This window comes from Engystomops pustulosus, chromosome 3 (assembly GCF_040894005.1).
Source record: "Engystomops pustulosus chromosome 3, aEngPut4.maternal, whole genome shotgun sequence".
Classification (NCBI taxonomy): domain Eukaryota; kingdom Metazoa; phylum Chordata; class Amphibia; order Anura; family Leptodactylidae; genus Engystomops; species Engystomops pustulosus.
Window position 1 is genome coordinate 10675287 of NC_092413.1, and position 12677 is coordinate 10687963.

The window sequence follows — 12677 nt, forward strand, 5'->3', positions numbered from 1 at the left end:
ACATCTCTCCAGGGACAATACATAACACTGGCTGCAGAGAGCACAGAGCACAGCGGTGTGAGGTCTGATTACACATCTCTCCAGGGACAATACATAACACTGGCTGCAGAGAGCACAGAGCACAGCAGTGTGAGGTCTGATTACACATCTCTCCAGGGACAATACATAACACTGGCTGCAGAGAGCACAGAGCACAGCAGTGTGAGGTCTGATTACACATCTCTCCAGGGACAATACATAACACTGGCTGCAGAGAGCACAGAGCACAGCAGTGTGAGGTCTGATTACACATCTCTCCAGGGGAAATACATAAGACTGGTTGCAGATAGCACAGAGCACAGCAGTGTGAGGTCTGATTACACATCGCTCCAGGGGAAATACATAAGACTGGCTGCAGAGAGCACAGAGCACAGCAGTGTGAGGTAGGATTACACATCTCTCCAGGGACAATACATAATACTGGCTGCAGAGAGCACAGAGCATAGCAGTGTGAGGTCTGGTTACACATCTCTCCAGGGACAACACATAATACTGGCTGCACAGAGCACAGCAGTGTGAGGTCTGATTCCACATCACTCCAGGGACAATACATAACACTGGCTGCAGAGAGCACAGAGCACAGCAGTGTGAGGTCTGATTACACATCTCTCCAGGGACAATACATAACACTGGCTGCAGAGAGCACAGAGCACAGCAGTGTGAGGACACACGCCCAGTACAAACCTTGAATATAAATCTATATTTCACAGTCCTGATGCTACTAACAACACACACAACAGGTGTGATTACACATCTCGCTAGGCACAGTACATAACACTCGCTGCTGACAGGTTCCCTTTAAGATTCCCCTTTATAAATATTGGAAGGCACAGTTATATATATGGCTGAGTAATATGCATTACTCTTCTATAACCATAATATACCATAATATATATATATACCATAATGGAGACCCCCACTCTGTGCTGCCCCCACATGACATCATTAGATATGGCGGCTGATGAGGGAATCCCTCTTTTATTTGGTAATAGGTGCTTGGTGAGGCCTTTAAGGGGTTAAACAGCTGCAAAACCGGGTCCCGGGTGACTACAAGGACCTGCAAACGCAAGGACCTGCTGCTGCTGCCACATCTGATCTTTCCAACGTGCGGCTAAACATCTTCCAGGAATCCCAGCCCTGGAAACACAAGGTGCGGCCACCAAACACAACACCCAAGGACAACAATACATGAAAATTTGGCCATTGTGCAGAAATATCAGATTTTAAGGTCAACGTTTCTGTAATCACCGCGCCGGACGTCATGTATTTTCCATGTAAAGTTTCCCTGAGATGTTATGTATAGTAACCCGGGATCCGCATCACTTAAAGGGGCGCTCCACGTGCAGGGACGGGCGTTAATAACAAGATAGAACAGGTGCGCTGATACACTGTAACGAACCAGCTCTGCAGAACACAGAATTGTTTTCAGTGATGCAAGCAAGAATTGTTTTTTCTAATTAAAGGCAATGCAAAGCTCTTAAAGGGGTTTTACAGACTGAAAATAACGAAGACCTGGCCTAATGATATATATCAGATTGATGGGGGTCCGGCATCCAGGACCCCCACAGATCTCATGTTTTCAGCAACGTTCTGTCCATAGTGGCTGAAATGAGGTACTGCAGCTGATCTGCAGTAACCTGGTCTGACCACTGCACGGAGGACGGCGCTGTCTGCTTCCTGTTCAATTGTCTGTGTGATCTGTGGGGGGGCTGGGTGTTGGACCTGCACCCATAGTGCCTGAAATGAGGCGCTGCAGCTTATCTGTAGTAACCTGGTCTGACCACTACACGGAGGACGGCGCTGTCCACTTCCTGTTCAATTGTCTGTGTGATCTGTGGGGGCGCTGGGTGTTGGACCTGCACCCCTGCACCCATAGTGCCTGAAATGAGGCGCTGCAGCTGATCTGCAGTAACCTGGTCTGACCACTAAACGGAGGACGGTGCTGTCCACTTCCTGTTCATTTGTCTGTGTGATCTTTGGGGGGTGCTGGGTGTTGGACCTCCACCTGTTTGATTTTTAGGACCTATAAGTTTAGCATGGAAAACCCCTTTAATATGTGTGTTCTGTATGATGGATTTTTAGCTTTATGTTACATTGTTACTACATATTAGTATATGCTGCATATTTATATGTGATACTTACTGTATATTAGGAGAAGAACCCTCAAGATTCAGCTTTTTCCTTTACAAGTGAGCGTTACCCAGTGTTTTATACCCCAGAATAGACCTTTATGTTACATTTTAGGTTATTGTTTGTGCATGTTATTGGTGTGTAGTGGTGTATTTTGCTTTACAAGCCTTTATATACTTTTATGCTGTATTTTAGGTTAGTATTTTTGGCGATTTACCCTGTGTATTGGGTGATGTTACTGTACATAAGGACATTTATATTGCATTCTCAGCGGTCATACTATGTTTTAGACATTACACTATTATTATATACCCAAGACCTGTATATTAGGGCATAAACACTGTATATTAGGCAATTGTTTCTACATAGTTGCATTTGTACTACTACGTTTTATGCGTTTCTAGCGCCTATTACAATGAGAATATTGTACATTACGGTATTTTTATACCTTTTTAGGTGTCGGACTGGGTTTTAGGCTATTTATATGCTGTAAAAGGCCATAGCTACTGTACCTACGGCATATATACTGTATATTAGGCACTTGTTACTGTATGTTCTGCATATATACTGTATATTAGGCACTTGTTACTGTATGTTCTGCATATATACTGTATATTAGGCACTTGTTACTGTATGTTCTGCATATATACTGTATATTAGGCACTTGTTACTGTATGTTCTGCATATATACTGTATATTAGGCAATTGTTACTGTATGTTCTGCATATATACTGTATATTAGGCACTTGTTACTGTATGTTCTGCATATATACTGTATATTAGGCACTTGTTACTGTATGTTCTGCATATATACTGTATATTAGGCAATTGTTACTGTATGTTCTGCATATATACTGTATATTAGGCAATTGTTACTGTATGTTCTGCATATATACTGTATATTAGGCACTTGTTACTATATGTTCTGCATATATACTGTATATTGTTACTGTCTGCTATGCATTTATACTGTTTATTAGGCAATTGTTACTGTATGTTCTGCATATATACTGTACTTACTGTACAGGCGGTCCCCTACTTAAGGACACCCGACTTACAGACAACCCATACTTACAGACAGACCCCTCTGACCTCTGGTGAAGCTTTCTGAATGCTTTAGGGTGATGCCACACGTGGCATTTTGAAACCGTTTTTCGTCCGTTTTTAAGCAATCCGTTAAAAAACGCATGCTTTTTTTTAAAAAACACATGCGTTTTTTGAAAACTCATCCATTTTTTTGACAGGTTTTCCAAATCTGCGCAATTAAAAACGGACAAAAACTTATGCGTTTTTTAACGGACTGCTTAAAAACGGACCACGTGTGGCATCACCCTTACTATAGCCCCAGACTGCAATGATCAGCTGTAAGGTGTCTGTAATGAAGCTTTATTGATAATCCTTGGTCCCATTACAGCAAAAAATTGTGACTGGGGCCAAAAAATTTACAGTTGATAAAATATACAGTTTCGACTTACATACAAATTCAACTTAAGAACGAACCTCCGGACCCTATCTTGTACGTAACCGGGGGACTGCCTGTATATTGTTACTGTCTTCTCTGCATTTATACTGTATATTAGGCAATTGTTACATTTCTATAGAGTGTATGGAGCATTATACTATAGGCTTTGCCGCTGATACTGTATATTTGGGGTTATTATTTGGCCTTGTTGCTGTGTATTATGTTTGGCTTTATATCCCACTATATGTGTTGTATACTAGTAGATTTATATGGTGTATTAGACTATTTATGCTCTTTATTAGGCTGTTAAGTTGTTGCTGCTGCCGTATACAAAGCGTCGGATCATTTTTGCGTCCCATACAATGGCGCTGGTTTCCTCCAGGCGGGGGTCATCCACATTCCAGGCTGCGGAGCAGTTCAGTATTCGCAGCGTGCGCTCCTACAAGATGCAGAGCTTTGTGCTGTTGAACGCTGAGAGATTTCTTTATTTGGTTCTTGGGAGACGTCTTTTGCCATTTTTGTTAATTCTCTCCCCTCGGGGTTTTCCTCTATAGATTTTCGCAGATTTTACGTATTCGCTGCTGTATGAACTTAAAGGGATTTTCTCAAGATCGCAAAGTATCACCTTCCCAGAATGGTGACCCCCACCACAGATACATAAGGGGGTCCCACGTCCCCCCCATACAAGCACCCCTGTGCTGATCCCGCTGTCTCGCTCACATAGGGGGACTGGACCCCATTTCTTGTGATTGTGGTGGTCCCAGTGCTCAAACACCTTCTGATTGGACGCTATAAGAAAGTAATTTAGTTCCTTTTGCCGTGATGGTAATTAAGGGGGCATCTCCTGACATACAATCTGTGGCCTGATGTATAGATCTGCGGAGGAGGAGACTTCCTCTAGGAGAATGATATTTATTGGTTCTGTATAAGTCACACAAATATATTTAGTAACTGAGAGACCAAAATAGAAAAATAAGGAAATGCTTCTGGATTCTACCAAAACTTCAGAAACTTTCCACTGGGTCATATCCAACTGCATGATCCTTCACCTACTGGATATACATAGTCATATCTATCTATCTATCTCATATCTATCTATCTCCTATCTATCTCCTATCTATCTCCTATCTATCTCCTATCTATCTCATATCTATCTATCTATCTATCTATCTATCTCCTATCTATCCATCTCCTATCTATCTCATATCTATCTCCTATTTATCTATCTATCTATCTATCTATCTATCGATCTCATATCTATCTATCTATCTATCTATCTATCTATCTATCTATCTATCTCATATCTATCTATCTCCTATCTATCTCCTATCTATCTCATATCTATCTATCTATCTATCTATCTATCTATCTATCTATCTATCTATCTCATTATCTATCTATCTATCTATCTATCTATCTATCTATCTATCTCCTATCTATCTATCTCATTATCTATCTATCTATCTATCTATATCCTATCTATCTATCTATCTCATATCTATCGATCTCATATCTATCTATCTATCTATCTATCTATCTATCTATCTCATATCTATCTCCTATCTATCTCCTATCTATCTCATATCTATCTATCTATCTATCTATCTCATTATCTATCTATCTATCTCCTATCTATCTATCTATCTATCTTCTATCTATCTATCTATCTATCTATCTATCTATCTATCTATCTCCTATCTATCTATCTATCTCCTATCTATCTATCTATCTATCTATCTATCTATCTCCTATCTATCTATCTATCTATCTATCACATACCTATCTATCTCATATCTATCTATCACATACCTATCTATCTATCTATCTATCTATCTATCTATCTATCTATCTATCTATCTATCTATCTTCTATCTATCTATCTATCTATCTATCTATCTATCTATCTATCTATCTATCTATCTCCTATCTATCTCCTATCTATCTATCTATCTATCTATCTATCTATCTCCTATCTATCTATCTATCTATCTGTCTATCTATCTCCTATCTATCTATCTATCTATCTATCTATCTCATATCTATCTCATATCTATCTATCTCATATCTATCTATCTATCTCATATCTATCTATCTCATATCTATCTATCTATCTCATATAATATTCGGGGTGGGGTGCGGGTCACAATGTGATCCTTTTGCCTTGCAACAATGGTGATTTGTGACTTGCTGATCTGTGATTGTGTGTTCTGTGCCTCGGACAAAGCTTCTGTATGATACATTAAATAAGAAATATTAATAACACCTCTAATAGTAATAATAAAGAGAAGCCCCGCCCTCTGCTCATCAGTATAACATCCAATGTCCTTTACATTGCAGAGCAAATCATGGAGGAAAATCAAGAACATGGTGCACTGGTCGCCCTTTGTTATGTCATTCAAGAAGAAATATCCGTGGGTCCAGCTGGCGGGACATGCAGGTATATGACATAAAGCGGAGGTGGTGCCACCTTGTGGCCGGGATTTAGTGAAAATTATTATTGTATTTGTTTGTTTCTTTTGGCATCTACTGTTGATATAAATATTAGTCTTCCATTAGTTACGTTAGGTTGTTCTAAAGTTTGTGCCCCCCCCCCCTTCTGTTTCACCACAATCTGATGGCTCTTATGCCTTTGGATCCTCAGGTAGCTTCAAGGCTGCAGCCAATGGTAAGATCCTGAAGAAGCACTGTGACTGCGAGCAGCGGTGCCTGAGCCAGCTGATGGGCGATATCCTGAAGCCCTATGTACCCGCTTATCATGGCGACGTGCTGAAGGACGGCGAGAAATACAACCAGATGGAGGATCTGCTCTCCGAGTTTGACAGCCCCTGCGTCATGGATTGTAAGATGGGCGTGAGGTGAGAGTCAAATGGGTGGATGAGAAGAATTTAGCTCCTCCCCAAGAGCACTACAGATCTCTCTTTCTTTCTTATTGGTCAGGACTGCACAGATGTGTGTCACGTGACCATTCTGGACTCTGATAATTGTCTAGGGGGTTTATACCAGATATATTTTCCATTCCCTGACTGGTACTTGGCAGTGGATGTTATTGTGTCTTCAGAGGCAAAATCAATATGATTTCCTCATTGTAATAGATTATCAAGTAACAAACACAGATTCCAGACCAATACACGCAGACAGACCCCAGACCACCAAAATCAGACTCGTCAAAGTAAGATAGACCATATAAACACATAGCGGCACATTTACTTCGGCGGCTGCTGGAGTTCACAGAATATTGCACTGTGCCGGGATTCACTTAGATTGTGCGCCCGATATCCTGCATGTGCTTCTTCCCCGCTCAGATCCCCGGAGTTCACCTTCTTCTTCCTGGTGCATGTAAGTGCATTGTCCGTGTATAATGCGCTGTGCGGGGAGTCACTAAGATCCTGCGCCCGATATCCTGCATGTGCTTCTTCCCCGCTCAGGTCCCCGGAGTTCATCTTCTTCTTCCTGGTGCATGTAAGTGCATTGTCCGTGTATAATGCGCTGTGCGGGGAGTCACTAAGATCCTGCGCCCGATATCCTGCATGTGTCGCTTCCCCACTCAGGTCCCCGGAGTTCACCTTCTTCTTCCTGGTGTATGTAAGTGCATTGTCCATGTATAATGTGCTGTGCGGGGAGTCACTAAGATCGGGTGCCCGATATCCTGCATGTGTCACTCCCCCGCTCAGGTCCCCGGAGTTCACCTTCTTCTTCCTGGTGCATGTAAGTGCATTGTCCGTGTATAATGCGCTGTGCGGGGAGTCACTAAGATCCTGCACCCGATATCCTGCATGTGTCGCTTCCCCGCTCAGGTCCCCGGAGTTCACCTTCTTCTTCCTGGTGCATGTAAGTGCATTGTCCGTGTATAATGCGCTGTGCGGGGAGTCACTAAGATCCTGCACCCGATATCCTGCATGTGTCGCTTCCCCACTCAGGTCCCAGGAGTTCACCTTCTTCTTCCTGGTGCATGTAAGTGCATTGTCCGTGTATAATACGCTGTGCCACGATTCACTTAGATTGTGCGCCCGATATCCTGCATGTGTCACTTCCCCGCTCAGGTCCCTGGAGTTCTCCTTCTTCCTGGTGCATGTAAGTGCATTGTCCGTGTATAATGCGCTGTGCGGGGAGTCACTAAGATCATGCACCCGATATCCTGCATGTGTGGCTTCCCCCGCTCAGGTCCCCGGAGCTCACCTTCTTCTTCGTAGCCCATGTAAGTGCTTGGGTTCGCAACACAATTTGAAAGTTAAATCCCGCTCTCCGAATCAGTCGGATCGTCCGACGGCACGACCCCATAAAATGTGCCAAAAAACTATCGCGTGTGCCAAAATCCCAGAACAGACACCTGTTAAATACCTCTCCAAGCCATGCAATCCCTGAAAAAGGCGAACAGTCCAACGAAAGTGAGCAGCGCGACCCTTAGTAAATGAGCCCCATAGAAATCCCAGTCCAACTCTTACACTCAAAACCCAGAACCTCTGCCAATATAAAAAAGCTTGAACCAAAGCCTGAAGATAAAATATAGACCCCAGACCCAAAACTAAAACAAACTGAGCATTAAATAAATACAAGTACAAACCCCAGACCAGATCCCAAAACTAATACAAACTCCAAACTGACCCAAAAATGAATACAGACCACATTCTGTAATAAACACAGAACCCAAAGAAGACCCCAGACCAGACCCTACCTACACACTGTCCCCAACCAGGCCACAAAACTAAAACAAAATTACGTCTTAATAAATCCAGACCCCACATAAGAAGCCTAAATGAATAAGGAACTGATTGTCTGTAGAGACGTATACGGACCTAGTTCTTACCTCTAGATAAATACAGACCCTACACCAGACCCTAAAGGAATACAAACATTAGACTAGATAAGTAGACTAATAGAGAACCCATATTGCCCCCAAATAGAAATACACCCCCCCCCCAAGCCCCCGGATTAGTATAACTAGAGCGTCCAGTCCTTCCTTGCCCCTAGTGCACAGCTCCGCACACGTCCTCACAGTTATTGCAGATTTAAAATATCTTAAATGCCTTCGGGTTGACTTGTTCCAAAAATAATAAAGATGACGGATACACAGAGCGACATGACCACAGCGACGGCCAGAATGTGATGGGTTAATGGAGCTGTCATAAGCCAGATAGTGCGTGGGCGAGCGCTGCGTATAGATGGAAGGAAGCCGCGCTACATGTGTCTATGCTAAAAGTGATAAGTGCCCCCAAAATACCCGCCTGCAGCCAAGACACTGACATGACATGTGTGCAGGAAAGAGGGCATCGCCGGCTCGTGTGTAGGACGTAGATAAATATTGGGATTCCTGCAGCCATATAAGTACCAGCTGGAGTTCCCCCATAGCAGAGGAAGGAAACCAGAGAGCCATCCACAGCGGCTACATGAGTGTTAGTGACACAGTGCCCCCATAACAATGCAACCCATAGTGGTCCTATATCAGGGACAATACCTCCGTAACAGCTCAGACCCCAGTGCCCCAGCTGGTGCCCCCATAACAATGCAACCCATAGTGGTCCTATATCAGGGACAATACCTCCGTAACAGCTCAGACCCCAGTGCCCCAGCTGGTGCCCCCATAACAATGCAACCCATAGTGGTCCTATATCAGGGACAATACCTCCGTAACAGCTCAGACAACAATGTCCCAGCTGGTGCCCCTATAACAATGCAACCCATAGTGGTCCTATATCAGGGACAATACCTCCGTAACAGCTCAGACCACAGCGCCCCGCCTGGTGCCCCCATAACAATGCAACCCATAGTGGTCCTATATCAGGGACAATACCTCCGTAACAGCTCAGACAACAATGTCCCAGCTGGTGCCCCTATAACAATGCAACCCATAGTGGTCCTATATCAGGGACAATACCTCCGTAACAGCTCAGTCCACAGTGCCCCAGCTGGTGCCCCCATAACAATGCAATGCGTAGTGCTCCTATATCAGGGACAATACCTCCGTAACAGCTCAGACCCCAGTGCCCCAGCTAGTGCCCCATAACAATGCATCCCATAGTGGTCCTATATCAGGGACAATACCTCCGTAACAGCTCAGACCACAGTGCCCCAGCTGGTGCCCCCACAACAATGCAACCCATAGTGGTCCTATATTGGGGACAATACCTCCGTAACAGCTCAGACCACAGTGCCGTAGCTGGTGCCCCCATAACAATGCAACCCATAGTGGTCCTATATCGGGAACAATACCTCCTAACAGCTCAAACTACAGTACCCTAGCTGGTGCCCCCATAACAATGGTGACACAGTTAAAGTTCCATGACAATCCTACAAAACTGTATCTGCCAGGCTTTATAAATACATGTAGACATATCTGCATTGGATGATTTTGCATATGTGCACCTCGTCCTCAAGAGGTCACCAGGTGAAGGCTGCTGTGGTATTTCTATCAGACCTTGACCTTTGGCCTTTAGCGGTACAATGTAGCATTGGCTTTTCTCGCAGTTCCTCCTTATCTCCGCAGATCCTCTTCCTGTTTGCTCCCTGGAAACTCTTCCCTCATCAGTGTAATAGTTACAAAGTCTATTGTTATATCCATCAGTCTACAAGTCTCCATTGTAGACAATAACCAGAGCAGAGCGCTAGACCTAAAATACAGGGACAATCCGGCGCACGCCCTGTCCTTCCTTACAGCCCACCGTGGGGATCAGCTGCCCAGAGGTCTTCAAGATGAGTCTGTCCTGACACAGAGCAGCCATGATCAAAAATACAATGTGACAAATGTTTAATAAGAGTAATATTGTTTAAGACATCTGCTAATCCTGTACCCTACAAGTAAAATTAGTGACCTGAGCATCTGCTCTAAAATTTGTGGTTTCAACATTGACTTCCTCTCTGGATGACTTAGCGTGGCCATGTATTACATTATTGTGAATAGGAACCATGCAATACCCTATTTCTCCTGTAGTGGCCACTGCAGGAAAAGTTCACAGTTGCTCACAGACCTCTCTGGCGATCAGTACTGATCACTGGGGTTTTTAGTGATGATCAGATTTACATTGACTTTTACTTGCCCTACATCATGAAAATCTGCCTAGATTTTATAGAATTAAACTGGACACTATATTATGGCCAAGTCTGCCCCTTATCAAACCACTTTATTAGGAATTCATTTATTAATTTTTTAAAGAACTTTTAGAACTATAAACACTCATTCTTTATGGGTTTGGATTGGTACTAGAGTGGGTTCTATTGAGAATAAGGCTTTGAGCGAATAAGTTTGGCTCCTGTGGATGTAATTCATGCTCGTAAATTTGGGTTTTGACCCTTTTATCAAACAGCAGGTGTCTCCCAAATTCCCCAGTATAATGATCTCTACTATAGTTTTCCGGGTTTATTTTATACAGGACATATTTAGAAGAGGAGCTGACCAAAGCCAGGAAAAAGCCAAGTCTGAGGAAGGACATGTACGTCAAGATGATCGAGGTCGATCCTACTGCCCCGACTGAGGAAGAGAACCAGCAGAGGGCGGTCACCAAACCACGATACATGACATGGAGGGAGACCATCAGCTCCACCGCCACCTTGGGCTTCAGAATTGAGGGCATAAAGGTATGGACCAGAGTTAAAGGGGCACTGCTTGCTCCGGTATAAAGCAGATGTTATTCTCCCCCGAAGAGCTCACTATCTAAATCAGCGCTGCTTATGCTATATCATAACGTGATTCTCATTGTTATGTAACAGCTGTGTCCAATACGTGACCGTCCGACGTGTCTCAGGAAGGATGTATACAGCTGTAATGGGATCATAAAGGATGTGTATTGTCCCTCCATCACGTTGTCACTCAGTTTCCTTCAGGAAAGGGCCTGGAGCGGGATTATTTATGATACTTTCCATTCGACGTAAGGGGCGTAGGCGCCTACGGCACGGACTGTCTGTAGCTAAAGTTGTATTCTAAACCTTCATAGGCTGCAAATGTACATGGAGAATCATTTATTAAATGAAACCTACCATGTGATTTGGTGCATTATGAAGCAAATATACCCTGAGACTGCTGTAGCTACACTGATGCAGAAACACATCTTGTTTAATCCCTGTGCTGAGTGGTTTTGCTGATAAAACAATTATATCATTATGATAATGAAGCTCTGCCCCTTCTATGGCATCTTCAGCGCTTGCTTCAGGACTTCTCCTAGCAGGAGAGTTTTTCTCTGCAGGAGAAGATGATACAGAATAATTAATTGCTGTATCATCCCCCAGCTGCTGTGTATGAGTGATCCAGCTCAGGTTGATTAGTCATGCTTTATATAGATAATACTTGGCAACCAATTTTTAGAAAAAAGTGGAACAAGCTGGACTCCCTATTCAGTCCAGAAATATCAATATATAATCAAACACACGAACCACTTGTAATAGTTTTCTTTAAAATTTCTTTGCTTTATATAATTCTTTACAAAAGTGATTACAAAAAGATACGATCTGTAGAGACAACTAGTTATCGTCAACAACTTCTTGGGGATATACCTCCAAATGCAGTCCTTCAATTTCTTTATGATGGTTGCATAGATGCAATTCCAATTTCGAGATTTCACTGTACCGTGGCTTGTAGAGACATCTCACAGGTATTCTTTAGCAGAACGTTGGGTCCATTCATTAGTCACTCCTTAGCAGAGACGGCGCTCGCATGATTCTTGTGACGTTTCGGAGGTCACGCCTCCTTCCTCAGACATGCGTATCTCTGTCTCTCCTCGTCTTTTATGCATATAACACCGGAAACACAATTATATTACATCTGAATCTGTTTAAATATTTCTATATTTCATATGCAGGGTCTCAACTCTAAAATCAAGAAATAACAGATATTAATGCATACGGGAAGAACTTTTCCCATTTCTTTGTACGGGACGATCATTAAAAGAAATGAAAGTTCCTCGTATAGCAAAGGTGACTGCAATCAGAGAAAAACATTAAAATTACATTCTTCATTTATTCCCCTAGGATTTAATGTTTCAAATTTATAAATCCAGTGGACTTCACGTTGGAGTAGGCGTTTTGTCATACTTTCTTTATCATTGGCTTCAACTTCCTC

The 12677-nt window shown here is 43.0% G+C and overlaps 1 protein-coding gene across 2 annotated transcripts in view; it reads left to right on the plus strand.

Annotated features, from left to right (window-relative positions):
- ITPKB (inositol-trisphosphate 3-kinase B) overlaps positions 1–12677 on the plus strand; it is a 165204-nt gene that overhangs the window by 128407 nt on the left and 24120 nt on the right. For both annotated transcript variants that reach the window (XM_072140004.1, XM_072140005.1), the window contains 3 exons: positions 5969–6068; positions 6273–6486; positions 10996–11200. In XM_072140004.1, the coding sequence (XP_071996105.1) occupies positions 5969–6068; positions 6273–6486; positions 10996–11200 (519 nt within the window). The remainder of the gene's footprint in view (positions 1–5968; positions 6069–6272; positions 6487–10995; positions 11201–12677) is intronic.